The sequence below is a fragment of the Strigops habroptila genome, chromosome 1 (genome assembly GCF_004027225.2).
Source record: "Strigops habroptila isolate Jane chromosome 1, bStrHab1.2.pri, whole genome shotgun sequence".
NCBI classification, from domain to species: domain Eukaryota; kingdom Metazoa; phylum Chordata; class Aves; order Psittaciformes; family Psittacidae; genus Strigops; species Strigops habroptila.
This window is the reverse complement of record NC_044277.2, coordinates 34,606,805-34,624,479: the sequence shown is the minus strand read 5'-3', so window position 1 is coordinate 34,624,479 and position 17,675 is coordinate 34,606,805. Positions and strand designations below refer to the sequence as shown.

The window sequence follows — 17,675 nt, the reverse complement described above, 5'->3', positions numbered from 1 at the left end:
GGATGCATTCTTTCCAGTGTTCAGGGCATTTCTTTTCCTATTTTATTGCAACCCAAATTTGGTTACCACACTCCATAGTTCCTGCCTATGTTGTGGCTCAGCTGTGACCTGTAGTCAGGTCTGCTCCTTGTGCACAGGCAGTGGAGCTGGATCAGTGGAACCTTCAGGTTTCCACTGGAGAATCTGTGTTGTTTTTTTCTTCTTGCATGTTCCATAGTTCAGTGGGGTTTTCTTGTTCAGTTTTATTTTAACCTTGGCCAGAACTGCTGCAGTGGTAGCTGTTGCCTGGTTCTCACTGGATGCCTTATCCAAGCAGGGAAGCCTACCAGGTGTTTCTCTTTTCAGTTGCCCCAGCAGGTTTTAGGAGCTTTTCAACCAGCAGAATGAATTCTGTGATCAGAGAATCACAGAATGATTTGGCTTGGAAGGAACCTTTTAAAGATCATCTGGTCCAACCCCCCTGCCATGGGCAGGGACAATTTTTTTCTCTCTTCAGCGATGCTGCAGAGGCAGAGAAACTGTGGCCTTATCACAGAGGCATGTAAGACGCTTCCTCTGCCTATGAGATGTTTAAGGATAGCTCATTTGTGGTGAGCAATTAATTTGTTTATAAGGTATAAAGAAGAAAATAAATCCTCTAGGGTTCCTGAGTTGAAGGAGACGGAAAAGCTCTGCTCTGCCTGTGTGCTCTTTGCTAAAGCTCTTCCTTTCTGGTGTTGAGTAAGAGTTTTCCTGTTCTAGGGGAGAAAGCTATCATGGAAGCCCTCTGCTGAAAATGTCAGCCTCCTTGGTGCCACACAGAAATTAGCCAACCTTTGTCTTTTAAAACAGCACATGTTGCATTTGTCCATTTTATAGATGGATAGGCATTTTAGATGGATAAGGCATTTTATAGAAACTTTTTCTGGTACTGTTCATCGGTAAGTGAAAGGTTATAGAAGGAACTGGGAGAATGTGTGTTGATGAGCTTTAGTACACAATAGATAAACTTGATACAGTAAGCACGGTTTCTCTCTTGCATTTGTGTCCTGCAGGTATATAACAGTTTTCTTCAGCTTTTCCTTTTCATGCACTAATTCATTTTCAAAGAGGTGTGCAGAAATTGTAAAGAAAGGCAGTTTGTTTTGCACTTGCACATGCATGCATGAGTGCACAAATTGCAAATGCCATTTTGCTTCTATGATGCATATTTGCCCCTTGTAGAGTTTTTGCTTTTTTGTTTCTTTTTATATTGTGAGCTTGTGCATATTTCCTCTCTCTGTGCTGTGTTTCATGTTTGCCATTCTGGTTTTATATTATTGCAGTTAGATACAGCTAATATAAAAAAGTTTGTAATGCATGTAGCTTAGGCATTGTTTACATCAGAGGGACAGTTTTTTGTATCCAAAACAAAAAAATATTCCTTATTACTTTAAAAGAAAGGGGGATAATGCCTATTTACCCATGTATTATTCCTTGACCCGCTCTTAGCATGAAATAAAAAAAAAATTAAATAAAATAAATCCAATCTTAGGATGGTGCCTAATAGTCACATACATTTTGCTCACAAGTTTAAGCAACTAACAGGTTTTGCCATATTATGTTTGCTCTTTCAGGGCATTCTACCTGGATAAGTCAAACTTGCCTCCAAATTCAACATCTAAAGCAGCTTATATAGATAAGGTAAATAACAATGTTAAGTGCCTAATTAAACTCTGCATGTTACACACTGTGTAATCCTTTTCTGAGGCTTTCTTAATTCCATTGAAAAATTGAATTATTTAAAGTGGGGAGGGGGCAGGGAAAGGAGGAGCTCTCTTGTGTAATTTGTCCCACCTGTGTTTTTAAGGGTATATTGTGCCATGTTGTTCTGTATCAAAAAGGCTGGAGGATAGAATCATAGAATAGTAAGGGTTGGAAAGGACCTTAAGATCATCTAGTTCCAACCCCCCTGCCATGGGCAGGGACACCTTGCCCTAAACCATGTGGTCCAAGGCTCTGTCCAACCTGGCCTTGAACACCGCCAGGGATGGAGCATCCACAACCTCCCTGGGCAACCCATTCCAGTCCTTCACCACCCTCACTGTAAAGAACTTCTTCCTTATATCTAACCTGAACTTCCCCTGTTTAAGTTTGAACCCATTACCCCTTGTCCTACCACTACAGTCCCTAAGGAAGAGTCCTAAGGAAGAGGATATCAGTGTATTTGAGAAGAGGAACCATAACTTTCCTTTTCCACTGTGCTTTCAGGGCAGTGCAATTGCTCCAGGAGCATGTGGGAGGTGGGAAGGCTAGGGTGGGGGGAGAGCAGGTGCAGGTGGAAATTCTTTGTTCTGAAAACTAGAAGCGCTGTTCCAAATTAAATACTCCTTCAGCATCCTGCTCAGAAGGCTTTGTTCTGAACCTCCTCATTTAGGCTTTCTTAAAATGCTTTCATCTTTCTTTAAATCTCTGTGACTGAGAGATCCCAGGGGCTCTGAAAATTCATTTAATGCTCTCTCTTATTGTTGGAGAGTTAATGCCCATATTGCAGCTTCCTCAGGTCTTGCCTACACTTGACTTGAAAAGTGATTGAGCTACTGTGCTTGAGAAATACAGTGGTCATCAACTGAGCCCCATGACAGACTGAAATTTTATGTTGATATCATCCAGCATGGGTGTTAAAAAGGCTGATAATTCCCTGTTCTTGGATCCATGCTGGACTGCATGGGAGGAGCGGAGGAGGACATCCACGAAGGCTGCCCCATCCCTAGAAGTGTTCGAGGTGGATCATTTATTTTCTGTACAGTAATGCTGAGTTTATTTAAGTCCTGCTACGAAGTTAACTGTTCTTGGTTTGTAGTATGTTTTTGTCACTTCTGTTAATTGATTTTTTCCATGTTGTTAGTCAGGATTAGGAATAAGACATTTGCATAAATAAAGGAGAGTGTGTCTTACTTACAAGCTGATTTTTCGGTTAGTTAAACAGTCTTGGCATCCCTCCTGTATATGCTTATGGTTGTAGGTTGCCTCTTCATGGCTTCCCTTCTTTGCCAGTACCATTAATGGAAATGGCAGTCTACTGAGGTGCAAACACCTCTGTAGGCAGGACTGGGAATGAAACAGGGATGGCAAGAATTGAAAAGTTCGGAAAAGATGTCACAGGTTATGTTACAGAAGACTGCTCTGTATGTATGTTACGGAATTTGGCTTTCCCTCTCTCAGCCAGCTCTGCTGTCCCATCTGCATCTGTGATGACGTACTGTAAAACAGCGTTTCATGTGCTTTCAGAAGCAAGTATTTAAATCTCTTTTTCTCTTCCTCTCTTGCAGCTGATGAGGCCTCTCAATTGCTTGGATGAACTTTACCGACTCATAGGGTCTTTTATCCGATCCAAGCGCACCGCTGCCTGTGCATACACTGCATGCAGTGCTTCTGGAGTTGGATTGCTTTCAGTGTCGTCCGAACTCTGTAGCAGGCTTGGAGCTTGTCACATCATTATGTGCAACAGTGGAGTTCACCGGTATGACAATTTCTTTTTCTCCCTTTGTTTCAGTCAGTTATTCAGTCATTGCAGGTTAGAGACTGCTGCTTTTTATTTATAGAGTGGTCTTACACTAAATATCTAATATCTTAGACTAAATAGCTAACACACTTGGAAGATCTGTGGTGTATTTGTAGTGATTAACAGAAATGACCAATTTGATTTTGCTTTGTGCGGTTGTAATGGATTGTTCCCATTCAAGTCAGTAAAAGACAGAAATCTTAATTGCTAAAGCACAAAAAAGAAGGTTTCCTAGGTGAATAACACCTACTATAGTAAACTCTTAATACAGGCAAGAAATTATGAAATTTGTATTTACATGTATGCTAGGGGAAATTGTAATAGACCTTGTTTCAAGAAAAAAATGAAACGGAAGAGAGATGCATTTTTGCATGTGTACCTTATGATAACTAGAAGTTCAGCCTATGGAACATGTGGTTCTATAGGCTGAACTATCAAGTTGTCAAAAATGAACTGAGCTATAATCAACTGATATTTGTCATCAATGCTAAGAGATTTTAATAGACAAGTATAGATATGACCATAGCGTCATAGAGGTCCCTAGTACTTAATGATATTCATCAAAGCCACCCATATGTTTATGTTCCAGCCAGGCAGATAACAATTCTTTTTGGCACATTATACAAAAAAAAATGTAAAGATTAGAATTAGAGATGGGAAAAACATGCCAGCAAATAAAACCCCAACATAACCAGGAAACTGATGCTAAATAGCTGCTCTTTTTATAACAATTCCAAACTGTAGATTACAGGTTGCATTATATTAAAAATAGGCTCTGTAGTTTCTGATTTATGCAAATCCTTATTTTAGCAGGTTTGATTACCAGTATATTGTGTTAGAATGAGCATTGCTTTTTTCTCTTTTTAAGTAATGTCTTTTCTTTAAAAGAGCTTTGGGGATGAAATATAAAAAAGAAAAAAAAAAGCAAGCAACATAGTTGCAATGCAGATTATCAGGCATGAAAAACAGGGAACTCCATATGTAGCCAACACAAGTTCTGTAAAAACACTGCTTGCCATTTCTTTTAACAGAGTTTGCAACAGACTATTTGTATTACTCCCCATCAATGATACCAGTGTATATAACGTGCTGTATACTGTACTTCATTTTAGGCAATAACAGAAAAGGGCTGTATTATTTAACACTAGTCACTGTATCAGATGAAGGTGGAAATACTATATAGCATGGATTGCCATGAAGTTGTCATTTCAGAAGACCACAAAACTATACAGCTCTTTATCTTGGTTTCAGTTTCATGTCTTATGTGTTCAGAAAAGACTTTGGGCTTAATTCTGCCATTTTTTTGTAAAGCTGAAAAAGATTACCTCTGGGTTTCATCATGATTTTATGAATTAAGTTCTGGATTGGCCAGTGTATTTGTGCTAAAAATTCTACAGTTTAGGAATAAAGTCAGAGCAACTTTAATAGCCCCAACGAACTACCACCCACAGTGTGTGGGTCACAAATTATTAAGAGTAATTTGGTGACTGAATAAGAGGTGGTGTGTTTGGTTCTGAATGTGAGCTGATCTTAGCTGAAAATAAATTATTCATCAAATTCTGCTCAAAACTAGGGCTAATTTGAAGGTATGAACTATTAAATGTCTATTTAAGTATATTTAAAACCCACAAAATATTGGAAAACCAGCCTATTGGATTTCAAGACATTTCATTATGACCAATGGGAATGGGATTTAAATGTGTTATGTGTGGGTTTCCATCTAGATGTTAAAGGATTCAAGATCACCTATTTACATAAAGCAAAGGTACAAAACACTTTTCTCCAAAGCATGACTAGTTCTGCTTTAAAGTGGGTCCATTTGAGCTTTTGTACAAGATACTGTTACTTCACTTGTACATTAATACTACCTTTGTGGCTACCATCTGTTCAGAGAGAGAAATATCAACTCTTGTCATTATCAGAGAAATTTTAAGATAGGCCCTACAGGAGAAAGGAATGCATTACTTGAGATTTTATAGGTACTCAAAGAGGTTTTGCCCTGAATCTCTAAAAGTTCAGAAGAAAACTCATGTATTTAGAGACTAGAAAGGGATTCTTGTGCTATTATTTTTTGGAGTGGTAAAAGTTGAGGAAGTTTTTTTAACAGTTTCCTGAAGTTACTGTTGTTCATACAAACTGGATGAAGAAGTTTTTTCCTTAGAATTTGAAATCATATAAAATGACTTTGTGTGCTCTTTTTTCTTGCTGGCCTCCCAAGGCCACACCTCTACAGTCCCAGCGCTGAGTAGGTTCCACTTCTTGGCATTTTGAAATTGCCTTTGCCCAGCTAGAAAGCTTGTTTTGTCTCTGGCCACTAGGCTTGCTGGGTGAATTTTGTTCCCAACATTTCTACTGCTAATTCTGATGTGGTTTTGTGAACCTATTCCCCTTCCTCCTCTGCAGAATGAAACTGTCTTGCAGCACCATGAAATCCTGGGAGGAGGACAGAAGTGGGAAGAGTAAGATGCTGGATGTGATAGAGTCCCATAGACATACATGATTTTGCTTGTTGCCTGCAATCTTGAAGATTTCTTTCTTCTGTTTTTTAAATACTATTTAATCAGGGCAGAAAATCTTGTGAAATATTGCTCTTTAAGTTGTAAGTTAGTTCCTTAGAGTTCAAGCTACTGATTTTCAGTAAGAGTGTATTTATCTCTGGTTGTATTCAGCAGTTTATCTGTCCTCATGTGTTCTCAGGGACTAACTGCTGTGAAGTGCTTGATTTCTATCAGTTGCAGAAATCCACATTTTGGAGGCCCAGACCAAGGACTCATGACTGTTTTTTAACACTATGCTATGGATATTAAATGAATTGAAAACTGGTGTTATCTACAGATGCTACTAGGCAAGCAGATGGGGGAAATATGTGAATTGTCCTTGCAGGTTAATCTTTAAAGTATAATCTTCACTTATCACTCTTGCCAGCTTGAAAATGAAGAATAACCAACTCGGAGCAAGGTTTCTGTATGCTTCTTTTAAAAAACTCCCTCATTTTTACCCTAATTTCTGTGATTGGTCTGTAATGGGGGAAGAGTACAGAGTGCTCTGCTGGTCAGCATCTTTCTTCTGTTCCTGGGAAGTGGGAACTGAGGAAACCATTATTCTGTCAGAATTTAGATATATTTAATAGACTTTAACCAAAAAAATATTTATGAACCTTCCCTTACTCAATTTATCTGTCTCTTAGAGAACTGACTGGAGAGGCCTTTCTGTGTTTTCTCAAATTAGGTATTTTATAGATATATTTGTTTATATATATAAAATAAAATACATATATATAAAATATATATATAATATATATAATGGATTTATTGGGGGTGTGTGGGGGTGGTCTGCCACCCCTCCTTCTAACCAGAAGCAAATCCTGGATAGCTTGGGAGGGAGGTGCTGGGTGGCAGTCCAATGGAGAAGGGGCCAAGAACTATGAAACAGCAGCTTTGTCTGCATTGACAGTGATTGCTGATCTCTGGATCAGCAGTGTCTTGGTTTCTGACTTCTCTGTGATCCATATTAAATTGTTTTTTACACTGCACTAGGCTAAAACAGCTTGCCAGAGTTCATATTTTCATCCCAGTATCCAAGATAATGCTGGGGATTTTGAATTGCTGGTGATTGCTTTGCTTTGATTTTTATTATGACAATACATTTACCAATTTACATTAGAACCTGAAATCCTATATCTATTTCAGACAGCAGTTCTTTTCAAATATATTTCAATCACTAGAAAAACAAGTTTTGGGGAAAGTCTCTTTAAGGTTAAGTCCCTTTAACCTTCACTGTCCTAAGTGATGTGCAAATACTTCAAACTCCCCATGGATTATCATGAGTGAATATGCCTTGTCGATCAACATCAGGAAGAGAGCACTAAATTAGTCCAAGAAATCAATAGCTCGCATTTCTATTTTCCCTTTTTTATCATCCATAATTATGTTTCTGCCTGCCAGTCAGTTGTCACCCTGTAAACAATGCTCTGCTTTTTTTACTTGTATTTGTTCTGTTTGAAGTTGCAGTCTCTCTGTACAGATGTAGGTGATGAAAGGCACTTCTAAATTTTACTGAATCATGGTGTTAGCTCTGCTTGAGGGAGACTGCACTGCACAGACATGTCCTAGTCTCTTTCCATGCCAAAATGAAATTAGGTGCAGCAGCTGCAGAAGTCTATTCAGGGACCATAGGCCTTACAGGCTCAAAGGAATCATTTAAAGCATCCAAATGAAACATACCCCAAGTTTATTTAGAATTTTGCATTTCCTGGAGGATCAAGAGAAAAGAAGTATTCTGTGGTATTGATGAACCCCAGAAAAAAAATCACTGTCTTATTCTCTTTTCTGAATTTTAATTTCCCCTCTAGAAAGTCTCTCCTTAGTGTTACCATCCTTCAAGCAGTGGGGTTCTGGCTGGCAGACGCTCAGCTGAATGATGAGGCAGGTTTTGCCAAGGGTTGATTATGCTGTCTCCTGTAGCTGGCATAGCTCCTGCAATCCAGCTAAACCTGCTCCATCTTCCTCATAGCAAAGCAGAGTAATTCCATAAGCTGTCTGTCATGGCCAGCTGCCTTTCTGTGAATCAAATTAAACAAGGTGAAAAATAGGTACTCTGAATTTATATTTTAGACATTCTATCATGAGAATTTTTCCTTTTAGGTTATTTTAGAAAATTTTCTGTGGGAATTTTGTTCTGAGCTCAATGACTGCATGTTACAAAACAAAAGTCTCCTTGAAGTTTTGCAGCTACATTTAGGCTGGCCTATTAGCTCCACAGTAAGAAGGCTTCCTGGGATTGATGGGACTACTTTCAGGAGACAAGTAAGCACAGGATGAAAAACTAATCCTTGCTCCTCTCCAGCCATCTGGTCTAAACTGTACTTTTAGTCCTTCTACCTTCCCATTTAGTCAAGATTCCCTTCTATTTTTTTAAATGGCAGTTTTATGTCTGTCTATAATTAGTTTATTTTTCTGATACTTTACCTACTAAGGCACAAACTTTTCTTTTTGTAAAATAATTTAGGATAGTAGAGTATTCATTCTTTGCTGGTTACTATTTGGAAACAGTTATCTAACTGTTAAATATGTGAGCATTTGTCTTAAGACAAAATAAACAAAGACATTGTTTCTACAGTGATGATAATTTTTATTGTGATCTATATTTGCTTTTCATAGTTAATCTTGTACGTTTTTGCTTTGTTATCTCTGTATGTATGTGGACTATAGTCATAAGGTTCTTTTGCATGTTTTAATTTCTGAGACACTCATGTAAAATGCAATCTGAAAATGGAGAAGTGCATAAAATGCACTGAGACAGGTAAGATGGATCTAAGTTGCTACTAGTATGGATTTCAAGGTGTTCTTTTTTTTCCTATTTGGATTCCTTTTAATGTTACAGACATTTAGTAGCAGGGTTGACACACAACTTGATCACTGTGCTCTGTAGAATCATTCTCTTGTGCTTCAGTTCCTACAGTATTGCCATATCTGCAGTCCAGGACTTTGGAGAATCTGATTCTTCCTTACAAAAACTGCTACATTACAACAAAAATTGAATAGATCCTCTTGAACTATCCAAAAGTAAAAACTTGTCCAAATCTTTAATGTTGAGGTGTAAGAGAGTGAATAACCTGAACTACTACAGGACAGGAAGTAAACTGCAATTTTCCATCAGATTTACTTGCCTGCTTATATGGAAAGAAGCCTTTAATGTGAAAGACTTTCCGCACACAAGAAGAGATAATGGGCAAACATGAGTTTTCACTTCACTTTAGATTTTTTTGTTGGGTTTTGCAAGTATGACTGAAATGAGCAAACGAAAGGCATGGGATACTTTGAATCTTTTGGATCCATTTCTGTGTGGTGTTGTAATATCCTCCACAGTAGTTACTTTTTGAAGCATGGTTTATGATTACTGAACCATCATAATGGAATAAATACATTTCATGTGTAGAGTAATGACTTTCTGTATGTTGGCAAAAATAACAAAGGTTTTGGACTAACCTTCAGTGGATGAGTTCAATCCAAGGCTGATTTAAAGTAGCGATCTTGCCACACTGGGAACATCTCTGCTTCACGAAGGGACTGAAGTTAAAGCCCATCTCTCCCTGTGAGATGAAATTCTATCCAGCAGTTTCAGTATACAGGCACAGAGAATGCAAACTTAAACTTTACTTGCACGGAGACATATTCCCACAATAAGAACAGCTTAGAAATTGTGAGAGGGTCTTGAGTTAGGCCTACCTGTGCTTCTTATGCTTTTTTTTTATAGTCCTGAAAAACGTTTCCCCTCATTTTTAGGTTTATTGTGGCCTATTTTCTTTTTTGAGTTACTCTTCAGAATTGGTGCATATTACTCAGCCATCACTAGTAATTATAGAGGAATACCCCCAAAAAATGTTTACCCCAAAGTGACTAACACTGAAGTCTTTAATTGTTGCATACACTGGTGTAAATAATAGCTGCTCTATAAGCATTAATTTAAATGACAGCAGAAAAAAAGGAATACTTAATAGTGTAACTGGTTAAAAGGTGATCAAATGTAGGTATGATTAGCTTATGTATGGAAGGAAAAGTATTAATAACAATGGCATTAAATTACATGTTGATTAGAAGCTTGAATTTTTCATTAGATTAAGCATAGATGGATCCTTTTCATGTTTTTTTTTTTTTTTTTTTTTTTCCTTTTCACATAGCCAGAACATAATTCATTTTGGCGTCTCTGACAGTGGTAACTACTAAGCCAATTTGCTTCAACTCATCATTTCTATTCAGGGCATTTTTCCACAGGATGTTTTGATGCATCTTTGGATGTAGGATGGCTGGAATCCTAACTGAAACCTGAAAAGGAATTGAATGATTTAGATTCATTTTACTCTGGTAACACAGATACACAGTTTGCCAAATGGCAGCTCTGTAGGTAGTGTACATGAACTCAAATTATTTTTCTCTTCAGGTGACATTAAACTGTCACGAAATAATCCATTTCTTTGACAATTTCAATCTGTTTTCCCCTTTTACAACTCCATTTTTCAGTGTAGATGTGTGTCTATCCAGTCGATTTGCAGCCCTTTAGTAAAAATCACACTAAGTCAGAAACAAATGGACTGCTGGTGATAGAAGATGGTTTAACCTCTTTTGTTCAGGGTGGTATGATCCAGATGTTTGAAAGCTTGTATTTAATCTTCACATCAATACTGTCATGACTGATGGGAGACTGGGAATAGCAGGCAGGGGCTGGGAGCAGCTGCAGCCCCTTCTGTTTCTTGGAAACCAAATGGGTGAAATGAAGATTTCTTAGCCCAGTTGTGCTGGGAAAGCCAAATGTCTGTGCTGCCTTGCTGCTGTAATCTGTCAAGGCAGGGAATTTGTGATTATAACTGGCATAAATTCTGAGATTATGAATTTGGATCTTTTGTTTTTCTAGCATAAAAGAAAGGATGAGAGGAAAAGAGAGGGAATGAAAAGAGATCTTGATTTGTTTACACTGTAAAATATACAAATTTGGGATTTATGCTTCCCATAACAGAATGTTAAGAACATTAAAGGAGTTTTTTCCCTGATATTTTCCTTGTTTGGTTTGTTTGGGCTGATTGCATCCAAGTGAGCGGAAGCTTTCAGTGGTCAGAACTGCTTCCAAATTGCTTTGTAAACTTAATACCACCTGGTTATCAGCTCTCAAAATGTGGGAGAAGGGTGGATTATTACATATTGCGCATATTTGCTGACAGTCATTGATATTGAACCTTACTCAAACCACCAGAACAGTCTTACCATATGAGGAATTCCCAGCTTTCATATTGTTTCATAAAATTGTAGAAGTTGAATTGGCTTAAACTTGCATTTGTTTGATCTCCCTGTGCTTGGCAGCCCTATTGCTGAGGTACTTCCAGTTACGATATTGTTGCCATCTGATGTTTTATGTGTGCATTTGTTTCTTTCACAGCTGGTTTGCAGGGTAGCTTGATTTGTGATAACAGATATGTAGTAATTCAAAAACCATCTTTGAAGAGTTGGGAGAAAGCACCAGCATGTAAATGCATGTTTACTAGTGAATCAGTTTAGTGTAGCACCATGGAAGGTTTCTATAATCAGTTTTATTAGAAGATGCCATCTCACTGACTCAGTATTCAACAAATTCAACAAAAGCTACTTGAGTGTTGTTAGTTTCAGTATTTAGAAAGCAGTAACTTTATTTCATAGTGACATGACAAAAGCCATAACCAGTAATTTATATTTAATTCTGACATTCAACAGACCTTTACGTGCCTTAAGAGAAACACAAAATCTAGTAATATTAAATTGCATCTCTAATGAAATAGTGTATTGAAATATGATCAAGTCACTGATGCTATTTTAACTTCTTTTAACATACGTTAACAAGTAAGCATGTTTCTGAAAAGAAACAGTGGATGTATCTAACAAGCGTCACCTCTAATGTAAAATATTTTATTAAAGAGGTGTGATAATAGTTAACATCATCATTGCTGTCATCATGAGTGTTAAAAATACTATCCTTAGAATTACTACTCTTTTTTGCTTTGAGGCGAGATCTTCAATTTTAGCCTCAATGTTTTGGGATTGTACTGTAGTTTTTGCCTACCTACCTAGTAGCCCATTAAAGAAATCTTAATTATGATTTTTACTCTTTGTCTCTGCTTTTCCCATTCTGGTTCTGTCTTCATCTACACACTTGGCAACCTTATTTCTGAATTATGGTTGGCATTGTCAAAATGTAGATGGTTCGTACCATGATCACCAGGCATTTCATCAGGTTTTGAATGGAGAGCAGTTTGGCAGTCACTTCTAATTCAAGATTAGTATTTGCACCTAATTCTTGAAGCTGACCTTCATTTAGGAAGTTCTTTTGTTAGTCTTGATTCACACAGGCAAAATATGATTTTTTCTGTTCTTTCTGGATTCCAGAAAGATGGGATTTATGGGAAAGTTGTCTCAGTAACTGGTTGGTTTGAAAGCTGTACTTTGAGCACATTAGCCTCTATTATACCCACGGGAAGACATTTTCCCCCTTTTTCTCTGGCTTAGATTACACGTGTCAAATTAGATTTCATATACTTTTGCTTTTTCCCATTGTCAGTGGGTCAAAGCTTTCTTTACAGTCTGGTCCTGAAGGTTAAATGTTTAGATTTTGGTGCTGGCAAGTATGATGAGAATATACTTCATTAGTGCAATATTTCACCTTTCAAAGACAAGATGAAAACACAGTGTTTAGAATTTCTAGTCTAATGTTTAACTATTATGCACCTTAATCCTTAAATATAAAACCTTAAAGCTTAAATATAATGCAAAAGATCAATAGGTTTTTGCTTCAAGGTAATTCAGAGGTCAGTGTACAGAAGAAACTGGGGAATAAAAATTATTTCATTACCAAGGAAAATGACTGAGCTTATAAATTTTTAATGAAAGACCATTAATAAAGCTACAGATCCAATTTAGTATCTCCTACACTCACTACTGTGAAACTTTTTACAGTCCATAAATTTACTTAAGTGGTATTTAAAACGTGTCAGGGTGGTGGTTTTTTTCAGTAAGAAAATAAGTGCAGACACATTTTTCCTCCTACAGATCTTCTGCTCAGCAAGATGAGCGTTTGATTGAAACATATTGTCTGTTCTGTGTGCATAATATAAACTATGCAAAATCTTTTGGTCAAGATTTTGCCAAAAGGCTACTCAAAAGTATATTTTAACTGTGTGTCTTAGTTTTATTATTTGAACTTGAAATACGCAGCTTTTGTCAGGGTCTGCTGAGGTAGGGTCACTCTCTGTAAAACTCATCTTTATGGCTGAAGATATTTGCTTATTGCAGTTGTGAATATTTCTGTTCACTTTGGTTGTGAACAGAAAAATTGTCAAGCACCTTACTGGTGCAGAAGGGAGCCACTGTCACCTTTTGGATGATAGCAGCCCTCAAACATGTTGTGCTTTAAAAAAAAAATATCTCTTTTTCTACTCAGTTTTGTTGCCTTTATCTATGAGTCTTCTACAACTTTGGTCTTGATTGCATGAGAAACCAGCTATCTGTCCTTGTCCTTACCATGACAGCTGAAATCAGATGGCATGTCCAAAATGACTTTTCCTACTGCTGCTTGTCTAGTGTGATGACAGGTTGTCCTACAGCAAGATCTTTAGCTCTGAAACTTTCCTGGTTGCTCTGACAAAGCAATTACAACCTTTTCATTAGGATGTGGTACCATCATGAGTTTTTGTCCTCAAGTGTTTACTTGAAAAATATTGGCAAAGTAGCAGAAGATGGTTCATTTGAAGGAATGCCCTATTTATTTACTTTTTTGAAAGGGGTCAATATCTCTTAATTTTGGACTGAACTGCACTAATGTGCCATGAGAATAACCAAGCTAAATTAATGGCAAGATGTTGGGATCCTGGTATCAAGGTTAGGGTCTGCATTAACAGTGGAGGGTGAGAGAACATGGGAAGAAACCACCTGGAAAGGGATTTATACAGTTACAAAAAATTCTCCTTGGTTTATCACTCTCTCATGCTCTTACCAAGCCACAGTTGGGTTCTTTTAAAAGGCAAATGCATTTGTTCGAAAGGCAACTGGAACACATGCTGTGCTCAAAATCTTTCTACTTAAGACACATCTTAGTATTCAAGTTAATGGCTGCATGGGTGGGAGAGGGTTAGGTGTCAGGTCTACTATGTGATTGTTTTATTGAAAACCTTTTATAAAAAGCTGATTGATCTAAAAGCAATTATTTTAAGGAAATCACTGCTAGCAGATAGCTGACTTCTGTTTTTCATTGTAGCTGCACTCTGAGTGTTACCCTGGAGCAGGCGATCATTCTGGCTCGGAGCCATGGGCTGCCTCCTCGCTATATCATGCAAGCTACAGATGTCATGCGCAAACAGGTGAGATGCTCACTGTGGGTAAGAACTGATGCTTCCAAACAAGACATGTTATCATCAAACAAGAGTGACTTGTCCAAGAATTTTTTAACCTCCATCTTAGTGTTGTGAGTTTTCATAGTTTGGGTGTTTTGTTGTGTTTTTAAATTCTCTTTCTTTGTTGTTGACTGAAAGGTGTGTTTTTAAATAATGGAACAGGCTGTTTTTAACCAACTTGCTTTCTCCATATGTGTAAACGGATCATAATTTTCACAGGGTTATGATTTTATTTAATGATATTTGTATAGTAACTGCTGCGGCATCACCTTACATCGGAAGTCTGTTGATTAAGACAATCTTAATTTTAATACATATCCATAAAAGTAACTTAAGATTATTGACTATTCTTAATAAAAAATGACTCATGTACTGAACGAAGGGGAAGTGTAGGAGGGAAGGGGAGAAATAAATACTATGGTTCTCAACTTTCCAGGCAAGATGCCTGAGAACAATGTGTTTATTTCAAAATAGCGTTTTTCACTCTTTGGTCATAATAGAATATTAGGATTTAGAGGCTGTTGTGGATAGATAACCGCCTCAACATGAACTTCTAGTGCTAAAATACAACAAAAAATGCTGGATTAAAAGGCGGTATAAACTGAAAACAGGGGATACACTCTACTGTATTTGCACTACGTTTCCTAGAATATTTTGTTATCAGATAAATACTTTCAAAAGGATGTTTGGAATCTTGGAAGGAGTTCAGAGGAGGAGTATGAATGATCCAGAAGTTGTTAGACAAGGCTTTATGAAGTGAAGATTAAAGAGCTCAACCTATGCAGTTGATCAAAGAGCAGTTTAATGGGGGTTTAGTCACTCTGTGTGAATATGGAACATATATCTCAGCCTGTGGTAGCTTTCAACCTTATGACAAAACCATAAACAAGATACAGGATGCACTCAATCTTGAAGTGTAAAAAAAGTTAATTAAATATCAGAACAATTAATCACAGATAAGGCAAGATTCATAAATTCTGGTGTTTAGTTTGAATCTAATTTTATTATTTTCATTAATTTTGCTACATATTCTGTGCAGCAGTCACAGTTGAGTTGCGAAAATGATTAACCAGCTGTACTTTACTGCTAAATTGCTGTAAACAAAAACACACGTGCTAGATCAAACCTTTAGTCTGTTAAAGCAATTGTGTAGATATTCTCAAGCCATAGATTCTGATCAATTGTATGTAAGTGCTGCTGCCTAACATGGGTGTATCAAAGTAATTATTCCTTTTCATATCAGACTTTCACTTTATTTGGTGCATAAAATAAGTTTCTGGGGTTAATAGATACCCTCAAGGGTCTTGATTCAGAACGTGTAGGTCTGCTCAGGAATTACAGCTTTAACTTGACTTGAAAGCTACTGCTGTATAAGGATAAACTTGCATGTATAGGTTGATATGTCTGCTCCTGAAGTTCTAGACAAAAGGCAGATATGTGTATTTTGCAATCAAAAAATGTGGACATAGAGTTCTGCGTATGTCTGCTTGCAGGATGTATTCTGTCAATGAGTATATTTTCAATATACAGTTCAAAAATGCTGATTCATTTGTGGTTCTGCAGTTAATTAAATGAAAATGAAAGACAAAATAAAAGTAACTTGCATGGTTTTGAGTGGCTGTAACTGCACTTGCTTAAATAGAGATGTAGAAAGAAGCCTCCACTGAGGCTACATTCTTTGAAGTAAAACAGCAGGTGATCAATAGCTGTTAAAGATACCAATATCTCAATACCACCCACAGGAACTGCAAGAAAGTCTGTTAGTATATCAAGCCAGACTTTTCACAGATTCTTCCTCTTGCAGGAAATCACTACTGCATTTAATAGTAATAATCTTTTGTTGTAATTTTAAATCAGTCTTGGAGTTCTGTAGTAGAAGTATAATCCTCCATTAATTTCTAAATGTTTTTGAGTAATTTCAACAACACACTATGGTATTTTTTAGAAAACGGTTCCAGATTTAAGGTTGAAATTATCTGTAGGATTTAACTGTCAGGAGCATAATGCAGGCCATAAAACCTGCAGGAGGCACAGGGAAAGCTTCTTGGGGTTTGTTGCAGAACATTTAGTTAAGGGCAAAATCCAGGCTTTTTTCCTGGCTTAATATAAAAAAACCCCAAACAAACAAAAACTTGGTTAGCCTATTTTCACCCTAAATCTTTTGTGGAATAAAGAGATTAGCCATAGGGAGGTGCAAATGAAAGAACATCTATTCCATCTGTTATTCTGGAGTAGGCAGCAACATTAGCTCCCAGTAATATGAGCTTTCCAGAAGGAGAAATTGTCTCTACTCAAAGCAAATACTTCTTCCAGCTTGGGGCACCAGTGCTGAGTAACTTAAGACACCTGATTGAATGGATGACCTCAGGAACTGGTTTTCTTTTGTAAATTAAATGAGGTTGTGATCATGTTTGAGATGACTCATAATAGCCCCCACGATATCATTGGAAAGATTTTCAAAGTAATTGCCCTGTCAGTTTTAATGAGGTATTCACAAGCACCTGTTCTGTGAGAACTACAGAAAAGAGACCAACTTGTGAGAGTTGGTATGAACTTGGATCTGTGGGATAGTTTTTGTTAACTGGTTTCTGCTTTTTATCTGCTTATCCAGTCTAGATGGATTTGTAAGATTTTTTTTTTTTTGACAAAAAGCCCCAGCTATCTTCTAGTAATTTTATTTACTCATGTACGCTTATTCATAGAAACATCTGTACCCACAAAATACTATGTAAAGCATCCTGGCAGGATGTGTCTTCAGGATGCAGCAAAGCATGGAAAGGACACAGACCTAGGAAAGGAGGTGCAGGAGGGCACAGGGCTCTGAGGAAGAAAAGTAACTAAAAAGCTGATAAACAGAAAAGACTAGGAGAGAATTTGTCTTGTCTTTTAAGTAGGTAATAATTTTTCCGTACCTTTTCATGAGTATAATAACAGCACTACATTTTAAATAATTCTCATGAGAATTGTACTGATTTAGAGCGCTCTGAGCAGGACATAAAGAAAATCTGTTTTCTTTATGTGACTGGTTCTTGCTAACTTTAAATTAGTATGTAGCTTGAAAATAAATCTATCACTTTTTGTCATGGCAGTGTGAATACTAGTTCATATATGAGAGTCCAGATTGATGGTGGTGTCTCCTCAGTGCTGCCAGCATCATTCGCTGGTACACTAGCTAAACTGGTATGCAGAGGGAAGCATTCTGGAGCTGCATAGCACAACTGTCCCTTATACCTATGTGAGACA

The 17,675-nt window shown here is 37.2% G+C and overlaps 1 protein-coding gene across 2 annotated transcripts in view; it reads left to right on the top strand.

Annotated features, from left to right (window-relative positions):
- Nucleotides 1–17,675, top strand: part of PREX2 (phosphatidylinositol-3,4,5-trisphosphate dependent Rac exchange factor 2) — a 173,320-nt gene that overhangs the window by 141,843 nt on the left and 13,802 nt on the right. For both annotated transcript variants that reach the window (XM_030495245.1, XM_030495237.1), the window contains exons 37-39: nucleotides 1,596–1,662; nucleotides 3,291–3,481; nucleotides 14,297–14,399. In XM_030495245.1, coding sequence (XP_030351105.1) covers nucleotides 1,596–1,662; nucleotides 3,291–3,481; nucleotides 14,297–14,399 — 361 coding nt within the window. The remainder of the gene's footprint in view (nucleotides 1–1,595; nucleotides 1,663–3,290; nucleotides 3,482–14,296; nucleotides 14,400–17,675) is intronic.